Here is a 19,106-nt window from a genome sequence, read left to right on the forward strand (position 1 = left end):
AGACATTTGCACTTTAAAGAGATATTTATTTTACTCCATTCTTAGTGCACACAAGTCAAATGTGTTTCAAATGCTTCTTCCTGTTAAATTTATGTTTACATGAAGTTTCATGGCTGAGATTATGAATGGAGAAAGCAGCAGCTGAAAAGCATCCTGCCTCCCTCCAATCAAGAACACAGATTTCTCAAAAGATTTTATTGGAAGCAGTAGAGTTCCTCATGGCAGTCTCAGCATCAAAAGCATCAACTGACATATATCCTGCGAAGTACTTCTCCTCTTTTTGTGATCTGTGCATGTGAAACAACAGTCTCTCTTCAATGCGTTCCACAGCAGCCAATGTGAGAACTAATGTCTCATGTTTCAGCATGCTGTAAACATTTAAACCTGAAAAAAAAATTGTTAGAAATGTTTAAATACTAAAAATGAGTTTTCTCAAATTATCTGATGAAATTTCAAGGTAAGAGTCAAAGAAGAGTAATAAATGTGTGATGTATATAGTGCATAATCACACTCATGAAGGAGCATAATCAGCATTAGTGGACACACAACAAACCAAAAACAGTTTGGCAAACCTGTTTTTTGCCGATTTGCCAACTGTTTCACAAATCAGTTTTTGACTGCTAGCCACACAGCAAATGTTCAACTATGCCATTTTGAAAATTATGTGGGTGCAGTAATGATGTAGTTAACAGATGCTGATCTGCTCGTGTTAGTATATATGTGTACACATAAGTATATGTGTATACACATATACTATAAAGAAATAAAGCAAATGTCTAGTGCATATTGTATTTGTTTTCAACACTTATAACGGACCTCTATAGTATGAGTTTTCAATTTATCTTCCATTACAGTTGTATTTGCAGACTAAGGATTGATTAATTTATGGCACAATTCTAGTATTGACTGGACTGTTCTAGTGATAAAATTATTGAAAGACAAGTAATTCCCGTCATTTCAGCAGTTATACCTAAGACTTTCACCTGCACAAATTTTAAAACATTCTTTTTGATTACATATTTATTGGTGAATAATGGGGAAGAACATATTATTGGTTGTTAAGTTACAACTATTAAAAAATAAAAAAACTCCAAAGCATTATCCTTCTGCAGTAAGACCTGCATCTTCAACACCAATGTGATAGCAGTTCTGAAATCTGGAGTGACAAACACCATGAAGAACAAGCTCCAGACCTTTACCAACCGATGCCTTCGCCATACTATGGAAATATGGATGAAGATGGAAAGATGGCATGAAAAGATCTCCAACAGCCTGTGGAAGAGAACCAACCAGAATGCCACTAGCCATGACATCAAAAAACGCAAATGGGGCTGGATAGGACACACCCTGCACAAACCAGCTGACACCACTGCCAGACAGGCACTTGACTGGAACCCTCAGGGGAGAAGGAGAGTTGGGAGACCAAAGCAGACTTGGAAAAGAACAGTAGAGAGCAAGGCAAAGGATGTCGGATGCCCAAAACTGGGTTTGCTGGCGAGGTGGTGTTGCGGCCCTATGCTCGTCAAGGAGTAACAAGGAATAAACACAAATACATACAAACTGAGAATATGAATCCCCTGCTTTGCAATATTAGTGGACACATCGCCTTCACCTGTTTAAGTGTCCAGTATCAGCCCTTACTACTTAGCTTTTAATTATATCTTGATGAGCGTGTGGTTTTCTGTTTTACAACTTTATGGTGTCATGAAAGCAGAAATTGCTTTGGACACAGAAGAATTTTATACCAACATACTGTAATTTCGATAAACAGTACATCCATTAAAAAAAAATTCACAATGAAGTTTCAAAGCGACACTGGTCACTTCAAATTTCCAAAGCAAGCAGCCAAAGACTGCCTGCTGAATGGATACAAAGCTTGTTTCTTCTAAGAAGTCTTGCAAGAATAAAATGTTCACAAGACCAACAATTCATGATCAATTTATAAACAATTCACAGAAGTTACGAACAGAAGGAGAAACAACTATGCAGAAAAATATAGAAGACAAAGAGGAATCAGGGAACAATGAATTTGTAGAGTGTATTTCCCTATGTGGTGGCAAGCACAATGAGCTATGCATGAAGAACTATAAACAGTTAACCACACAAGACAAAGCGTTGAAGGAATGATAAATTTTTTATTCTGTGTACAATAGCCTCAAAAATAAAAACTGCAGAATATGTTTTAAAATAATGCCAAACTTCTTGTTGCAAAAGCTGTTTCAACCAAAGCAGAGTAATATAATGATAATTATTCTTACCATAAACTGGCATGGCGTTGAAGTAGGGTATCTGACTCAGGGCTACTGCCATATTTCTGGGAATAGTGTCATTACTGCATAATAAATTAGTACACTGTCAATTTCATATCATAGTCATAAATTAAATATTTATGTGACAAGGAAGTATCAACAAAGAAACAACCAGAACACCACCACCAGCCATGACAGAAGACAAATAAAAAAAACAGAGTAAAATTGCCCAAACTTACTCATCTACAAAAAGCACAGAGTCTCCCCAGAATCGTACATCTGCAAGTTCCTGCAGAAACTAGGACAAAAAGATTTGGAAATTCTGTGAACATCTTGCAACATTTTGGTAAAATAACAAAGTTGGACTACTGTCTAACAATGGCTGTCTTCAGAAATTTTCTCAAGCCCATATATACACAGGCATTAACTCTGTTTCCTTGTTTATAACACCCCATTGGTCAGAGACAATTTGGAGATCGATAACCCGATAGCAATGTAATTGAACTTCCATATGAAACCTATAGTAAATGTGACGTGATTCAATTATGCATATTCTTTCTTAGTTGTGGAATGGTCAGCAATAAGAGTAAATTTTCTCCAATATTACTATATGCAGCAAATTACTTTACATATTTAAATTTAGAATGACAAGATGGATGTGAGACCCTAAATACAAGATACCTCTGGATTTTTTGAGGGAATTTCTAAGCTGTCCACAATATGAAGGTCATCCTGAAAAGAGAAAACTGTGTGAGACTAACATTTGTAAACAGGTATTTGGATCCTTTAGATGTGGTTGTGTACCTAAAGAATTTTAACCTACCATGGATCCTTTATGCTTAAACACCATGTAGACTGAATACTGACTGAACACCTGATGATAATGACTCCTATTTTCCTATCTTCTAAAATTTTTATCTCCATTTCTCTTTGCCAACAAAACTTAAACACATTTTCTTTTCTGTTGCTTTCCTTATTTCAAGGCAGAAAGATTTATTATTTATTAAAGGCCAAACCTTTATGGCAGGTAAGGATGGTTTGATCTGAGGGAGTGCAGTGCTGGGGATCCTAGTGGCTAATTCTTTTCTAACTGCTTCGATTTGGCCTGACAAATACCTTCACCTCCCTCCAATAGCTTGAATTCATTCTTTTCTAGATTGTAAAAGTTCAGTCTTTAACAACAAAAAGCCTTATTTTTGGCATATAATCAAAGTGACAAAAATACCTAACCAGCAAAAATCTTCCCTTTTTCCCTGGTATCCCATTACAGTTCTATACCCAAAGAGGCATGCATATATGAGTGCTGAAGTGAATCACTTATACCTGGGCATACTTAACAGACAGAGCTGACTGCAGACCAAGAGTTCTGATATGCAGTGGAAGCAGGTAAAAAAAACTCTTTGGTCCTCTCGGTCCCATAGCAGCACCACCTGTTAACAATTTTTCAATCATGAAATTATTAGAAAATATTTTTAAAATTTACTGCAATGCATATTTTTATATGCACTAGATAAGGCATGAAACTTACTCATTTTGATAGAAACAACAATAATAAACGCAAAATTTGTTAAGTACTCATAAGGAGCATGCTCTTAGTGCTTAAGAACAAGAACGAGAAATGGACAACATATAAGGGACAGAAGAATTTCTTCTTTTTGAGCACAGGAGGGTTAGGGTTGAATATTGATATCCCTACTTAGCTGTTCATTCTTCTCTCTTTTATATTTTTTTTGCGGCGAAAATATTCAGTCCTAACCATGACAGCAAGTTCAGATAAAAGCCTTACTCCTCACCTCTCAGACCATTTAGCACATAGGGGTCAGATGAGAAAAACATTTTATTGCTAGGCTAGTTGGCAGTGCCTGTGATCTTTACTCTGCCTATTGTTGGGATAGTAATTGGAGATGACTGGCCCCCTAGTTGTCAGCACCGCGTGTACTCCTACCTTCCTTTGCACGGGAAAAACCATTTACCTCCTAAGATCCGAAGAAGTTCTGCCTTTACAGAGTGATCTCATCAGGGCATTTTTAAACAAAGATGGGGAAAACACCTGATAATAAGTTAGTTGACATTTAAAATGTTTGTGATGGCAGGAAGTAAAATATTTAAGCACTCAAGAAAAAGGTTTGTGGGTACTGGGTTTAATTGTTAAGTTATATCGGCATCAAAGACAGGTCAAAATTTGGTCAGACAGCATCACAGGAGAACATCACAAGACATACTGTCAGGCACTGACACTGAATACAAGGATGATCAAATGTCTGATATCTTTTTACGGATAATCACAGAACAATTTATCATAAAAGTGTTTATTTTTAAAAATTGCAAGTTTAATTTAAAATTAATTTAATTAAGTTCAATAAATGATTATTGTCTATTTTAGTAACTGAAACGGATTAAAATTGAATGGGTGCTCCATCTTAGGTAAAATTACAGAAATGGTCACAATAATAATAAATAAGAATCAATAACACTAGTTTAACTGTCAAAGTGACATCCATAAAACACACATTAATTTCTCAGATGGATGCATCTGCTATACTGCACACACAGTTACCTCCTTTCCAAATAGGTGATCTTATGCTTCCATGTCGAGCCTTCCCAAGTCCTTTCTGTGGCCAAGGTTTTCTTCCACCCCCTCTTTTCTCTGCACGGGACAATGACTTTGTGTAGTCCTGCAATTATGTGTTAAACAGAAAAAAAGCTTCAGAGTAACTGTGCCTACTACTTAAAGAAAACTTTTGCAGTATTCAACTTACTTAATAAGATTAATTACAAAATTTACATGAAATTCATTTTATCATCAGATTTTCTATGTTCTACACAAGAACATTTGGGCATTCATGCACACACACTCCTCCTCCCCCAACTCACACAACCATAGACATTGGGAGGCAAGGTATAAATGAGCACAATACTCACAATTGTCCTATACTTCATCTGCCAATGGACATTTTGCGTTATTATGTCAATCCTGCAAAGACAAAATAGTATGAAGATTATGCCTTGGAATGTGTGGCCTAGCAAGGTGAAACTAGAAGGTGCTAGCTATTTTTTTCATTAAAAAATTCCTTTACTACTGTAGCAGTGGTTCTCAAAGTGTGGTCCGCGGGCATAGGTCAGGTGGTCCGCGGCTGCAGTCGTCATATGTCAGCAAAGTGATGTTTAAAGTGATGCATTAACATTTTAATTACAAAGAACGAGGTATGTAGTTTTATGTCAACTTATTACTATACTACTGTCACAAAAGGACATTTTGTTTTGAATTGTAATGAAACAAATGCGGCAATTGAAATTTGAAATTCATAGTACAGAGTGATTTTTAGGCCTTGGTGGTCTGCCATATTTTTTACTTAAATAAAGTGGTCCGCAGTCTGAAATACTTTGAGAACCACTGCAGTAGAGCAACAGGTATCGCCTGTCACCAATATAGTGAGGGCTGGCTGTCCATTGTTCAGCTCTTGTCTCAGGCACACTGTTCTTCCTCATCATGTGGCATCTGTTTACAAGCCTGCCTGCACTGCCATGATATAGCCTTAGTTGCTGACTCAGTGTAAAACACCAATTCCTCCCACCCCCTTATTACTGTATTAATGACTGTGTGTGCTCAAATTCATTCAAATGTTACCTTGGGTACATTCCAAAAACATGCGGGTGAAGATCTATCATGCCAAGTTTCTGGTCCTCAAGAGTGCTCAGTGATTCCAGCCATGCCTGTTTGGTTTCAACATAAGGTACTGGGTACTCTAGTTTTCTGGATGTGATGATTGGCAAAGATCGCTCACTGGGTATATCTCTTTTATCTGCAAAGTGGCATGGATTCAATATTGTTTTCAGTTCATTTGAAAAATAAATTATTTCTGCTTTTAATATCAACTTTTGAAGGAGAAGTTAATTTTTTGTTTAAAAATAACATGGACACATGAAAATGTATGATCCTTTTTTGTATGAGAAGAAGAAGATAGTTACAGAATAAGTATATTCTTACACTATATGACATTTGTAATTTTACCCAAGGCTGATAACTGGGTTTTAAGCAAATTTTATTCAAATTGCCCAATTCAAATTCAAATTTGTTGTAATCATGATTGTTATCCCTATGGTGAAGTGGCCTTTTAGGGAAAAACAGGCTTCAACATGTCTAAAGTTGTTGATCTTTTCTAATTGTTGTCTGTTTTATGGACACCCACTACCACCCAGATGATCTCCTGTTGAAAAGCTTGCACTTTTACAACACCTCAGTAACGAATCAGTGCCTCCTATATATAACTTAAGAATAGTATGTATTATGTACCTGTAAAATCACTTACTCATTAAAACGGACGCATGGCCTAATCAATTAAGTTTATTTGTAATTGAAATCAGGGCCTTTTCTAGGTTCAGGATTTTCATAAACTGCCACATTTCAGGTGTCAGATTCTGTCAAACATATTCTTACGTTTAATGAAACTTTGAAATAGATCAACCTGATGCTACAGATGATTTTTTTTTATTGGTATCTGACAGTGAAAGATCAGATAAAATGTACTCAAAAAGGTCTCAAATCAGTCCACTCGTCTGCCTGCAAAAACAGTGTTTTTGAGGCAAACAAAGATTATTTTGAGAATACTGTGCTGATGATTCTGCACATTTGGCACAGATCAAAGTTTCAATTTTTTTGGGGGGTAAGGAGGGTAGGATGGTAATCACCAGTGTCCCCTTATATCACTTTCTCAGACTCATTGCTTAGGACCAATTGGATTACGACCTCTCTTCTACTCCTCTTATGTCCCTAAGAAGCAATATTTTCTGGCTATATTCCTCTTTTTCTTGATTTTATTGTTTGTAAGTCTGTGCTTTAATACAGAGATGTGCCTTTCTCTTTAATGTGTATCTTAAAGAATTTAATTAAGCATCTGACATCCGAAATAGAATAAGAATAATGCATGTCACTCATGCCATACCTTCTGCATGATGATGACGATGGGAATCCAGATCAGTTACCTGACTATATGGCCTCCCACAGAATAAGCAACTCTGAGTTAGGAAAAAAATGATAATCACATAAACACAGAATCCTTACATGTACACTTGAAACAATTATCAAGTAAACAATTAAAAAAATTCACCTTAACTACGTGTTGACATAACTTTCCTCGGTGTTTCCCACCATGCAGAATCACGTATAAATCACCAAGAAAAATCTATATAATATAAAGAAAATTTGCAAAGAGGGTCTGAAAACAAAAAATATGGGATTGGGTGCTCGAAAAAATAAAATTTGAGACATTTAGAGCATTGATCATCTAAGATATTTTGTAGACATATCAAAGCTCCTTTTGCCATATGCATAAAACATGGCACATATAACTAAAGCAGTTTATTAATCAAGATCAGATTAGTAGCAATTTTTTTTTGACACTGGTCGATAAAACATTTTAACTGAAGCCTGGGAGTCTAAATACATCTTGCATTTTGTTGATAAGAAACACTGAAAAATTCAAAGACACAATTACTGATTTAAAAAATTCAGTTAAAAGACTTTTAATTAAGTGACGTGTTATTACAGTTATGGTAGGCATGTGATTATGCTTTTACTCTGATCACGAACCTATACACGTCGATCCGTGTTTTGATGGATACACAGCAGTAATTGTCCAAATGATTAACCTTAATCAAATGACAGGATTCCTGCAAAAGCAACTAAAAAAAAATTTCTTTTTATGAAGCCTTTCGAATCAACAGGCTCTTCAGTAACGCGACAGCAGCGGCTGAATCGTGTCTATTTTACACACGAGGAAAAGTCTTTCATTTCCTTGCCCCTGGCCCTGTGGCATTTCCCCATACAAACGCGAAGCGTCGATCTCTACGCATGCCACAAAATGCAGATGTAGAGACACAAGTCATACCTTATTGATGAATGTTGCTGCACTGCGTGTGATTAAACTTAAAGAAGAAAGCCTTGAAAGACCCGTACAAAGCATTGTACAAGCTACTAAGGACTCGAGAGCAGCGGTGTCCGGTCTCTGCACTCAGCATGCGCAGAGGATTAGAACCAGAGAGTGACTTCCCTTAAGTGTTGTCTGCTGCTGTACGCCTCACACGCGAACTGTGAAATTCGTGCACGCAACATCATTTTAGTTAGTAATGGCATCACCTTCAGTTTATCAACTTTCAACTCACATTATCAGACAGACTGGTCACAAATGCACAGCTTCAGTAATTCTGCTTCATGGTTCAGGTAATATATATATATGTGAGTGTGAAAAGAATCAAATGCCATGCACCGTCGAAAGGTAAATACAAATAATTTGATTTGTGACATTTCACATCTAATCCCTCATTTTCCTTATTTTATGGGCAACACAGCGCTTACAAATCGACAAAATTAATGATTCTGTAAATATGTTTTAGTGGACACTTTTGTTTCTTGTGGTTCGAAGAACTCAATTGTTTCGAGTGAAATTCAAAACTTGATTATCGAACAGAGATGTACACAATTAAAATGTAGCTATAGTGATGCAGATAAACAAAAAGTAAATTTCTTCTGAAAAGAGTGATCGAGAGGAACTAGTATAATTTAAAAATTTCGTTCTGGTTTAAAACAAAAATTGTCGCGCCCCTAACAATGTTGCGCTTGTATTATTTGCACCGTGCATACTGTTTGCAGGTGGAACAGGTGATGACCTGCGTGACACTTTTAGGTACCTTCTACGAGAAGACCTCTGTTTTCCTCACATTCGTATTTTGTACCCAACTGCACCAGTCAGGTGAGACAGCAGGGTGTGTGTGTGAAAGTACAAGTTAATGAACTGATCAAACTGCATGCTCAAATATGACATTACACGCAAAGGCTACTCGCATTCCTTAAATACTTGTTGAACTAAATGTGTTCATGTCAGCAGTTTAACATTCATAACAGACATGAGGATCGTTAAAATGTTAAGTAAAATATAGTCCTATTTTATTCTCATTCTTTAATTAGTATTTTAGAAAGAAGGCATACTTAAAAGGAAAAAGATTAATAGTTTTGTTTATGCTACAGGCCTTACAGTCTTGCTGATGGCATGCCAAGCAGTGTCTGGTTTGACAGAGTGAATCTTGGTTTGAACAGTGTAGAGCAAAAGATTTCAACTGATGCAATGGCCAAACAGCTTGGGCAGCTAGTGGATGCCGAAGTAAAATCGGGCATTCCACTACATAGAATTGTTATTGGTAAGATCTTGAAATGAAATTTAAAAAAAAAACAAAAAACAATTTGAAATTTAAATTCCATTTAAAAAAGCATCCACAGCAGATTAGGGTTAAGATTGATCAAGTAATCAGCCATCCATCCATAAATTATGCTACCAAAAGTTTTTTTTTTATCAAAACACTGACATAAAGCATGTTGTGAAGCAGTTTATTGATTTGAATGTTCTGTTTTATTCTTTGCTGTTATATTTTCTTCCAAAGAGTAATGTCTGTTTAAAATATGTAATGAAAATTTATGATGCAGGTGGGTTTTCAATGGGAGGAGCAATGGCTCTACATCTAGGTTACCGGTTCCATAAGAAAATTGCCGGAGTAATTGCCATAGGCAGCTTTCTCCCTAACGATTCAGCAGTATATCAGGTTTGTCTTTTTTCAGTCATCTGTGTCAATTATTTTTAGCCTTTATGTGCCCTTACTGAATACAAACACAAATACTAAGTAAATTATATTTTGATTCCAGTCTGTTCTTCTATCAGTTTTGGGCACATTGACTTTTACAAACTTTAAGAAAAATAAATGTGTGAGCATTGTTAGAAGACAATAGTTTTATTTTTATTTTTAGGATCTCGAACAGGTAAAGGCTGCAGACACTACTCTGCCTCTATTAACACAAATCCATGGAGAAGCTGATGAATTAGTAAATTTTCTCTGGGGAAGAAACACATTTGATCGTCTATGCAGTCTTGGAGTGAAAGGAGAATTTACTGCCGTACCTAACCTTGGACATTTTTTGAATAGAACTGTAACAATATCTCTGAGAGAAAAGATTCTCAAACTGTTACCTGAAGAACACAGTTTATAGCAGATGACCTAGATGTTTTTCTTCTGAGGTGCAGTTTTCCTGATAGCTTTGTTTTCAATTTTCCTTGTTAATTGTTGATGTTAATAGTTCTGCTAGCAAGAATTTAAAAACGTCGGGGTTAAAAAATTTCCAGATACTGTTCACATTCCATAAACATGTTAACATGCATTTTGAGAATGCACATGGAACTAGAATTTGCAACATTTCAAAACCAGCATGTTATGCCTTGACTTTTCTTTTTACCCTGACACTGAGCTAAGGCTTAAAGAGAAAAAAATAAATGGTCTGTGTTTTTTTATGTCCCATTTCAATGTGCAAAAGTGTAGGATATAAACATTTGCAGGTAAAATAAAAATAGTCTAAATAAAAAGAGTGGCATTTAAAGTTAAATTTTTATTGATATACACACCACCAACTCTATATAAAGACATAACGTCAAATGTGAAATTGTGGATTGATGTCTAGATCATCAAAAAGTGAACAAGCATGTGTGATAATTAGGTTAAAAATAGTGTGAAAGACACGCTGTTAAGTGTTAAAATTTTATGCTCTATTAATTTGCAAAAGCAGCCATTTCACATAGTTTTTATTCACTTATATAGTGTTGAATAATAAATTATTTTAACTTTAATATTCCTTTGGTGTTTTGGAATTGATGTTGATTCTTCTCTCAAGATCATTGAAATTGTTTGCTTTAATGGGTTTAAATTTTATTTTCTACCAGATTTATATGATGGCATGGAAAGTAAAGTCTGGTCAAAACATGAAATTTTATGTTATGTTTCAAAAGCATTTTAAATGTTTAAAAAAATGAAATCACAAAATTTCTGGGTGAACACACTGAAGAAACAAATACTTCTACAAATCTTAACATTACCAAATTAAGATGCAGGCACAATAAAACAACAAAAAAGGTCTTCATGAGATAAAGGATATGAAGCTTTTGCAGGAGATATTTTAAAACAGTTTTTAAGAAAAATGAAAGCTTTATTTCTTCATCCCATGAGAGCAATAATAAAAGAATCTTGCAAGAAATGAATACAAGATAGTTTAAGTAAGAAACAAAGGCCACTAATGAAGTACAATGAACATAAATTAACAAATAATAAGTAAAAGTAATTTAAAAGTCTTTTTGGATCCACAAAAAAAAAAAAAAAGGTTACTCAGAAGGCTGAGAAGGATTTATAATCAGCACACAATGCTCTCATCAAAATTACCTTCAGTTTCAGTTTGCATTTAAAATGCATGGCAGTTTCAGTATATCACACAATGTTCACAATCATGGATGTTTCTGTATGATTGGAGCACTTTCAACTGCTTATAGTAACCTACCCATCACTGTTTCAATGGTTTGTCAGATCAGAGGTGAAACCAAATTTAACTATTTATTTGCCCACTTCTCTCTTTCATCATGTGTTTGCGCTGAGATGTAAAGCTGGCTGTTTGTTGCAAGATCCGTTTTTCTCCTATTCTAAGCTTCAGCATCATTTGAAGTGTTGTAGGCAGGTCTGTCTGCATTAGCTGGATTTCATCCTCCTGTTACAATGATGAAAATTGACATGAAAAGTGATTAAAAAAGATTTCTTGTGAACGCTTTATAAAGAATAGTGGACATTATGTTGGAGTGAAGAGAAAACATAAAACCACCTTATCTAGCAATCATTTTGCACATAATTTACCTTTACAAAATAAAAATTAATCATAAATATCATCTTTGTCAGAAAGTGCCCTTCAAAGCAGTTATCCAAACTTAAGATATTTCTTTCTTTCCTTAACTTTGGATATAACTGCCTTTCCTGGTGTTTGATAAAATATCAAAAATGGGCATTGAAGGTGAGACTTAAAAAAAAAATGTGCATAGTAATACTGAAAATAATGCACACACGAGTTTTTGATCTCATTAGCTTTAAGCATTTCTTGAATCTGAATATATTTTGTGAACCCACCCACATACACATAAACATCTGACCTTGTCAACAAATTAACTAGCGATTTCTTAGAGTTTCTGAATTACTCTCACTTAACTAAATTTTTTTCACTGAAGCATATCAAGTAAATGGGCTAATTAACAATCAGACCTTGCTTCTTGCCTATAATTATTATTCCTGACTAGAGAAATGCTCCTAAAATTTTCAGCTTAATCTATAATTTGAAACTTTGTATGTGTTGTACTTAGTACAAAAAAAGATTACATTTTAACACTGATAGCATTGTATTTCAGAATTTTCAAATTGTGGTTTCTTGATATACAACAAATGTTCAAGTTTGTAAAATTGAAGACACAAATAGATTAATTAAAATTAATCTCGAGTTGATTACTAATCTTGACTGCCAATTGTTTTTAAATTACCGGATTAAATGGAATATGAAAAATATGTGATCATCTATTAATAAATTTTGATGTTTGGGCCCAAATCTACACACAAAAAACAATTTAAAAATGCTTTGCTCCATACCCTATTAATAACCTGTTCTGTCCTTTAAAAGCATTTAATTGACAATTGAAATAATTTATCATGTCTTTACCTGAACAGTACTAGGGTAAGATTTCAGTAACAAGGCAGCCCTTGTTTCCAGAAAGTTCCAGACTTTTTCTTCATTGTCTTGAGACAATGGAGTTTCCAGTTCCATTAAATTTTCATGATTTTCTTTCTTTTCCTCTGCCCTCAGTGTGTCTGAGATAAATCAAAGACTGTGAAGAAACATGACACTAAAAATATATTATTAATATAAGCCTTCATATGCATTTGTTATTTCTGCTGCTCATCAGATGTGGATGGGCACATGCGGTGGTTAATTATGGCAGGATAGTGTACACAGAATTTTATGGATAAACACAGTGGAATTCTTTTAAAATATAGATTTTAATGATAGCATTTTTTGGGTATAAATATCCTGTAAATGTAATCAGATAATGTCATATTTTATAAAGATGTGATGTGTGAATGAAATGTTTTGAATAAAGTGTTTATATACTCTATATACACAGCACTCACCCTCATCCATACAAAAGACACGTAGAAATGCTAAAAGCTCGCCATCAACTGGATAGTCACCGCAGTGCAAAAAGTAGGACCGAGATGCTGACAGATTGAGTTTGGCCAGAAGTTCTGATTTGGCTTCAAATAAAGGATCACCCTTACTTATGCCTGAGAAATAATAAAAGTTGATGAACAGCAAAATTATAGACTGAAGAAAATAATGTTGCTATAGCTGGTAATGGAGAAGAAAACAATAAGATAGATTTGTCTCCTATTGCATGAGTCCAGCCCTCATTTCATAATACATTTCAACTAATTCACCTTTATTCATATATTAGGACAATAGGTGATACTTTAATTGAATATTGAAATAAACCCAGAGCCAAGGTAAGGTAAATGAGCCAACTAGCAGTCCGTCCTCGCTTCTTGGCAATAAGTATTATTCCTGATTAGAGAAATGCTCACCAAGTTTCAAGCTTAATCTGTCATGGTCATTTTCAGCATACACAAAGCCATTGTGTACAAAGAACTCGCCATTGGAACGAGGACCATAAAACATAAAAAGCTGAAAATGAAAGTTTAAAGTCAGCAATGGAGAAATACTACTACCTAAAATCTATCAAAAATATCAATAACAAAAACCACAAAGATGTTGAAACTCTTAATGTCCATTAACACTTCACAAGAGATAAATCCAAAATCTACATTTTGATACAGATGCTATTGGCTCTGACCTGATCCCCAGCAGAACAGTCCTGTTGTGCATAACACAAGCTGCAATCATTTTCGATGTCAAAATCGGATGTGTACTGTTGAAAGTTTGAAAAAGAAAACTCACTTTAAGCTATGTACATGTAAATCTGAGACTGTAACTTGATCTTTTTTTAATTGCTTATTATTACTGCCATGGACCTTTCAAAATCAGTTTTACTCAAATCGTGTACGAATATCAAGATTTGCACATGCACATCTCATTATCTTCTAACAAACTTTTATTAAATAATGAAGGTGAAAATTTAAGCTCTGTGCAAATAAGCAGATATTTGCTGGATATTTTCTGAATCAATAAAATTTATAAAATATATTGTATTTCTTCAAGAATATCATCTCCAAACCTCATTAGTTTCAACCTTTTACTTACTGTACAATACAAACATCTATAGTGTTAATAAGACCACAAAATTAGATCATGTGTGGGTCTGAATTCTTTGAATAATAATTCTATGGTGGTCTGTTGTGGATATGAACGTGTGGTGTTGTTCATTGTTGTTGATGTGGTATGTGGTTTTAACTCTTGCTTCCCAACAAGCTGCTACAGGGATAAAGTTTTATCACATTTCATGCACACATTCATAAGCATGCTTAGTCACAATTTTTGAATGATGCAGAAAGAAAAGATGCTTATGGCTGCATGTACACTAAATGAAGAACTCACGATGCCATTCGAATGGTTGCACATATCCCAAAGTGGAATGAGGCCAAACGTTTGCTTTTCACCATCTTTTCCAGGTATAAGATTTTGTCGTGTCATTACTGTTGAAACAGCCCACCTGAAAGCAAAACACTTCATCATAAGCAGCTTCCAAACCAAGATACACTCGGTATTCTTTATTGTCATACAAGCCGGTTTGACATTTTTTTTTTTATACAGAAACAGACATGATTTTGTCACAAAGATGTATGCAAAGCTAAAATCTGTATTTATAAGGCATATTAAGCTACATGCTTCTTTTACATACCTGTAGTCATCAAAAGTGAAGTTATCCTTAATTGGTAGTTTGGCTGCTGCAGGATGTTTTTGCAAGAGTCTGTAAAAGTAGGCATATTGCCGGGCAATGCTGCGATATTGGGTAATGGAATTTCCTGGAAATAAAAGAAATTTAACAATGTCATGTTGCATTGCAAAATAACGGTATCCATTAAATTCTTCACATGGGTGTTATGTTGAAAATACAATGAATCATATTGACTGAACATGCTCAGTGACAAAATATTAAAAATACCTAGTGTCGGTGATCCCTTCAGGTGCTGCAGCTCCTCAGGTGTTAAGTAGAGCGGGGTGTTGTAAGTGTGTGGTAGAATAGCTGAAAATGACAAAGTGAAATATGAAAAACACACTATGCCTCAAGATAAAGTGATCTAAAGCACTGGTACAACTTCTTAACTACAGAGACAAGACTTCCCCACTCTGCCTCCATAAAATCCATTGTGTTGATACCGATAAAAGGAAGACATCCACATCAAAATAACTTACCCAAGTAGGGCTTCCAGAAAGAATCAGCCACTTTGAACTCAATCAACAGATGCATGGCCAAAGTAACATTAGGCATAACCTGTAGTATCTTGTCCTCACTTATCAGTTCTCCTGTAATATTTATACAAACAGAACACTGAAGATTACATACCACTGTCATCAATATTTTATTTAACAGGTTAAGAAAGTGGTAAGGTACAGAAATTTTTTTTTTAATTTAATATGATAAGGAAAGTATCAATCGATGAATTATGGCTCAATGAATGAATTAATGTTTCTACCAAGAATTAGAATATTCAAAGTATTTAAAACTGAAATCCTGGTTTGCTCAAGATAAATCAACTGCACATGTTCATCTATATCCAAGACTTTAAGTATACAAATTAACATCAGTTAAAAATTAATGAGACTAGTTTTTTTGTCAAAGATTGATGCAAACTGCAACAGAATCACTGACCCAGAACAGACATTTTGGCTGAATCAACAGTCAGCATCAACTTTCTTGGAATTTTTAAAAGCAGATCTGCCTCCTGAAATAATATGTATGAAGAAATAAACAAATAAATACATGAAGGAAGTGAGTGAATGAAATAAAATCCAACTGCCAAAGGAAGGCAGGAAGACAAATGAGTGCTTACTTTTGCAGCCCTTTGGTGCTTTTGCAATCTGTGTAAAAGTATCTGAGCAAGCAATTATTCTGGCAGGTATGCACAGCTGTCACTACCCACAGAAAATTATTGCCTCATATGTACCTTTATGCAATCAAATAATGACAAGCCATTATCATGTAATTGATCAATCATGTAATAAAATCCTTATGTTTTTGCATCACCACTTCTTAAAAAAATGTTTTTAACAGATAAAAGAAGTAAACATACCTTGATATCTTTGGTGGTTTTGAGACCATATCCAAAACCTGGGAAAGAGGCAATCTCTACAGCTGATGTATCCACCCCATTCTTGTGAAGCCACTCAAGAAAAGCTGGAAACAATTCCTCCCTGTTCTGTGGTGGGCTATTAACACCTAAACAGCAGGAGCAATGTATTAGCAAGATTAGCAAGAAATGAAATCTAAGGTTGATTTCACATTCTTTCCTGATGGTGTTATACTTTGTCATCAGCCACAGATATCACCACTAGGAGCCACTCATCCCAGAAGAGTAGCAGAAGTATTGGCTCTTGAAAAACTTTTCCAGCCTAAATGTATCTGTGCTTTAAAGAATGGGTTATGCAGTCACCAAAAAGCCACAAACAGACACATACATATTCCCTGTCTCCTTCCAAAATCTTAACCCTACCAGACCACTGTACCAATTTTTCGGTATATTTCAAATCTTCTGCTGTACCACTGTACCTAATTTTTGGAACTTTGCCTAGTAAATGAGAATGCTCAGGAGCCCAGGTAGAGGGGACTGGTTCAGGGCCTCAGGTCTGATAGGGTTAAAGAAACCATCATTTATCTTTCACAGCTGTCAGGGATCCTACATTTTTCTTTTTCTTTTCTGGCCCAAATATCTTTAAAGTCTTACTTTTATTACTCTGCAGCATAACTTCCAAGTTTCCGAGGTGGGCTTTCAAACCAGCATCTCTAAAAACTCCAACAGCTTGTGACATGCTTCTTTTCTCATCATCTTTCTACACCCTAACCCCTTTTACTTTTTTCTGTGGTCCTGTATTTATATCCTTTTCACTTCAGATAATCTGAGTGTAAGTGCTTTACATTTTAGGAGTTGTAGTAGTATTTTAAAAACACATCTCACTTGATTGGATTTTGCGAATCTTTTCCACCAATCCATGAATCTCAGGATAGTCTTCTAGTTCTTTGGCTCCTGAAGCTGGGGGTTTGGAACAAACTGGAACGTAACAAATTTTTAAAAATAGGTAAGTAAAATATATAAAACTACTTCTTTTTTATACAAGCATGGTGAAAAGCATGTAAGTACCAAATCAAACAAAATACTCCATAAGCCTGAAAGTTCTACATTTTTATTACTTAATTCAGTCCACCTACAACAGACAGACCTGGGCAAAGGTCGGCCCACGGGCTGGATCCGGCGCACCTCCTGTCTCTGACCGACCGGCCCTCTAAAACCATCCCAATTTCTCATGCGGCCCCTTGGGAAAATCAATTGCCCACCCCTGATCTACAATATTCTTCTCTAGATTATCAAAGAAATATAATGGTAACCAAGGATCAGGTGAAGAGAATGGTTAGTGTTAACCATCATTCTTTAGTTCTATCATCTAGCACTCTGCTGTGCATTTGTTTTCTGAGGACTATACACTGTGTGGCTGGAAAGTCTTATGGCCACCAGATGGTCATTTTTATTTCAGCTGCCAGCAGGAAATCATGGCAAGACTATTGATTAGGTTGTCACTGCTTAAATCAGACAATTTTAGAACAAATTTTATTTATTTTGTATTTTCTTCTTACTGTGGCTGCCACACAACAAAAATGGAGGAACACAGGGCAGAGATATACAAGTGGTGTCAGTCAATATGTGACACAATCTCTCTGAGAAATCTTCAAAACAATCACTGTAACACTCTAAATGTCCTGTGACTATCTGACTGTATATCTGTTACCTCCCAACATTATCTATAAAATGATGTCACCTTATTTATGTCCTTCATAGTAATGGTAAGAATATTGTCTGAGTTTCAGATTTCTGCAAAGTCAATTTCTTTACAAAATCTGACTTTAATATGGATGATCACCTACTTTCCAACAGCTGGGTCACCAGTTCTGTCACTTCCCGTTTTGCTGACTTGGATAAAGTGGGAGGCACATCAGTTTCTTTTTCTTCCCCTTTAACTGGAGGCCCCGTCTTCACTCCTCCACCTCTCTTGCTCTTTCTACCCATCTAGTTTCACAATTTTTTACACCTGTTCATAACAGAATGCGGTCAGATTTATTACAGATTACAAATTGTGGTAACACAACAAAAAAAAATATGATTGGTAGTTTGGAAAAATCCATGTTCTCTGATAGTAATTAAGCATTTATGGGAAATGGATTATACTGATCAGATTTGAGGAGGGGTTGGAAGGGACAGTGTTTCCCAATAATAAATAAAGAGGACACAAAAGATAACATGAGTGTTTTAAAATTAATTTAAAACAAAACAAAACAATGATGGCTCGAATCTAATGCTGAAGATTGGGCATCTATCTGACAATATGAAGATGATTAGATGTTTCATTCCTGACTGCGCCTTCTGCTAATGTACGATTGGAAAGGGGATGAAACAAAAATATTATTTTCAATCACACAATGAGCCTTATATCCTCAAGTTTATGCTATTTGAGAAACCAATACATGCGGCTGCGCTTAGGCAGCACAAAAGACTAAAGAAGGGGTAATATCAAAACGTTGTACTCGTACCTTATACGGTGTCTTCTGCTACGCAGCCGCCGGAACTTTACGTCATCGCATTTTTTCTCGCAGTAAAATACAACGTGCTGATAAAGTTTTAGGGATTGATTTTACAAAGAATTGGTTCTAAAACTCTCAGTAAACTAGTAAAAATCCCTTATTGCTCAATTCAGCCTGCCGTCTTCCTCGAATCGCCTTTCGGCCTTTTCTA

The 19,106-nt window shown here is 35.3% G+C and overlaps 3 protein-coding genes across 4 annotated transcripts; 1 reads left to right on the forward strand and 2 right to left on the reverse strand.

Annotated features, from left to right (window-relative positions):
- Nucleotides 1-5: 5 nt before the first annotated feature.
- Nucleotides 6-8,294, reverse strand: LOC112570943 (39S ribosomal protein L4, mitochondrial-like). The gene is made up of 10 exons (XM_025249692.1): nt 8,138-8,294; nt 7,193-7,265; nt 5,878-6,052; nt 5,172-5,223; nt 4,807-4,924; nt 3,573-3,679; nt 2,931-2,981; nt 2,489-2,547; nt 2,259-2,332; nt 6-384 (listed from the first exon to the last, which is right to left on the reverse strand). The coding sequence occupies exons 1-10, from the start codon at nt 8,210-8,212 to the stop codon at nt 185-187; spliced, it is 984 nt and encodes a 327-aa protein (XP_025105477.1). The 5' UTR covers nt 8,213-8,294; the 3' UTR covers nt 6-184.
- On the forward strand, nt 8,263-11,369 carry LOC112570947 (lysophospholipase-like protein 1). 2 transcript variants are annotated; one of them, XM_025249697.1, is made up of 5 exons: nt 8,263-8,469; nt 8,899-8,998; nt 9,274-9,443; nt 9,727-9,842; nt 10,045-11,369. In XM_025249697.1, the coding sequence occupies exons 1-5, from the start codon at nt 8,376-8,378 to the stop codon at nt 10,282-10,284; spliced, it is 720 nt and encodes a 239-aa protein (XP_025105482.1). In that variant the 5' UTR covers nt 8,263-8,375; the 3' UTR covers nt 10,285-11,369. The 2 variants fall into 2 exon arrangements, with proteins under 2 accessions (XP_025105482.1, XP_025105483.1); XM_025249698.1 differs by having other exon boundaries at nt 8,328-8,524.
- Nucleotides 10,858-19,041, reverse strand: LOC112570941 (histone-lysine N-methyltransferase setd3-like). The gene is made up of 14 exons (XM_025249684.1): nt 18,905-19,041; nt 18,242-18,405; nt 17,280-17,372; nt 16,398-16,543; nt 15,977-16,049; nt 15,520-15,630; nt 15,269-15,349; nt 15,005-15,128; nt 14,701-14,815; nt 14,000-14,074; nt 13,731-13,830; nt 13,281-13,433; nt 12,811-12,959; nt 10,858-11,820 (listed from the first exon to the last, which is right to left on the reverse strand). The coding sequence occupies exons 2-14, from the start codon at nt 18,381-18,383 to the stop codon at nt 11,662-11,664; spliced, it is 1,521 nt and encodes a 506-aa protein (XP_025105469.1). The 5' UTR covers nt 18,384-18,405; nt 18,905-19,041; the 3' UTR covers nt 10,858-11,661.
- Between the last annotated feature and the right edge of the window lie 65 nt (nt 19,042-19,106).

Source organism: Pomacea canaliculata, linkage group LG8 (assembly GCF_003073045.1).
Source record: "Pomacea canaliculata isolate SZHN2017 linkage group LG8, ASM307304v1, whole genome shotgun sequence".
In the NCBI taxonomy this organism is placed as follows: domain Eukaryota; kingdom Metazoa; phylum Mollusca; class Gastropoda; order Architaenioglossa; family Ampullariidae; genus Pomacea; species Pomacea canaliculata.

What these genes read in the sequence shown, in the direction of transcription:
- LOC112570943 (XM_025249692.1), bottom strand. Translation starts at nt 8,212, where the DNA reads ATGCTTTGTACGGGTCTTTCAAGGCTTTCTTCTTTAAGTTTAATCACA. An exon ending in GTTTTTGGAATGTACCCAAG is followed by an intron (nt 5,224 to 5,877) that starts GTAACATTTGAA and finishes TTGTCTTTGCAG; the next exon opens with GATTGACATAATAACGCAAA. An exon ending in TTCCCTCAAAAAATCCAGAG is followed by an intron (nt 2,548 to 2,930) that starts GTATCTTGTATT and finishes TTTTTGTCCTAG; the next exon opens with TTTCTGCAGGAACTTGCAGA.
- LOC112570947 (XM_025249697.1), top strand. Translation starts at nt 8,376, where the DNA reads ATGGCATCACCTTCAGTTTATCAACTTTCAACTCACATTATCAGACAG. An exon ending in AATTCTGCTTCATGGTTCAG is followed by an intron (nt 8,470 to 8,898) that starts GTAATATATATA and finishes TACTGTTTGCAG; the next exon opens with GTGGAACAGGTGATGACCTG. An exon ending in ACGATTCAGCAGTATATCAG is followed by an intron (nt 9,843 to 10,044) that starts GTTTGTCTTTTT and finishes TTTTATTTTTAG; the next exon opens with GATCTCGAACAGGTAAAGGC.
- LOC112570941 (XM_025249684.1), bottom strand. Translation starts at nt 18,383, where the DNA reads ATGGGTAGAAAGAGCAAGAGAGGTGGAGGAGTGAAGACGGGGCCTCCA. An exon ending in ACTGTTCTGCTGGGGATCAG is followed by an intron (nt 13,831 to 13,999) that starts GTCAGAGCCAAT and finishes TTTCATTTTCAG; the next exon opens with CTTTTTATGTTTTATGGTCC. An exon ending in CAGATTAAGCTTGAAACTTG is followed by an intron (nt 13,434 to 13,730) that starts GTGAGCATTTCT and finishes ATTATTTCTCAG; the next exon opens with GCATAAGTAAGGGTGATCCT.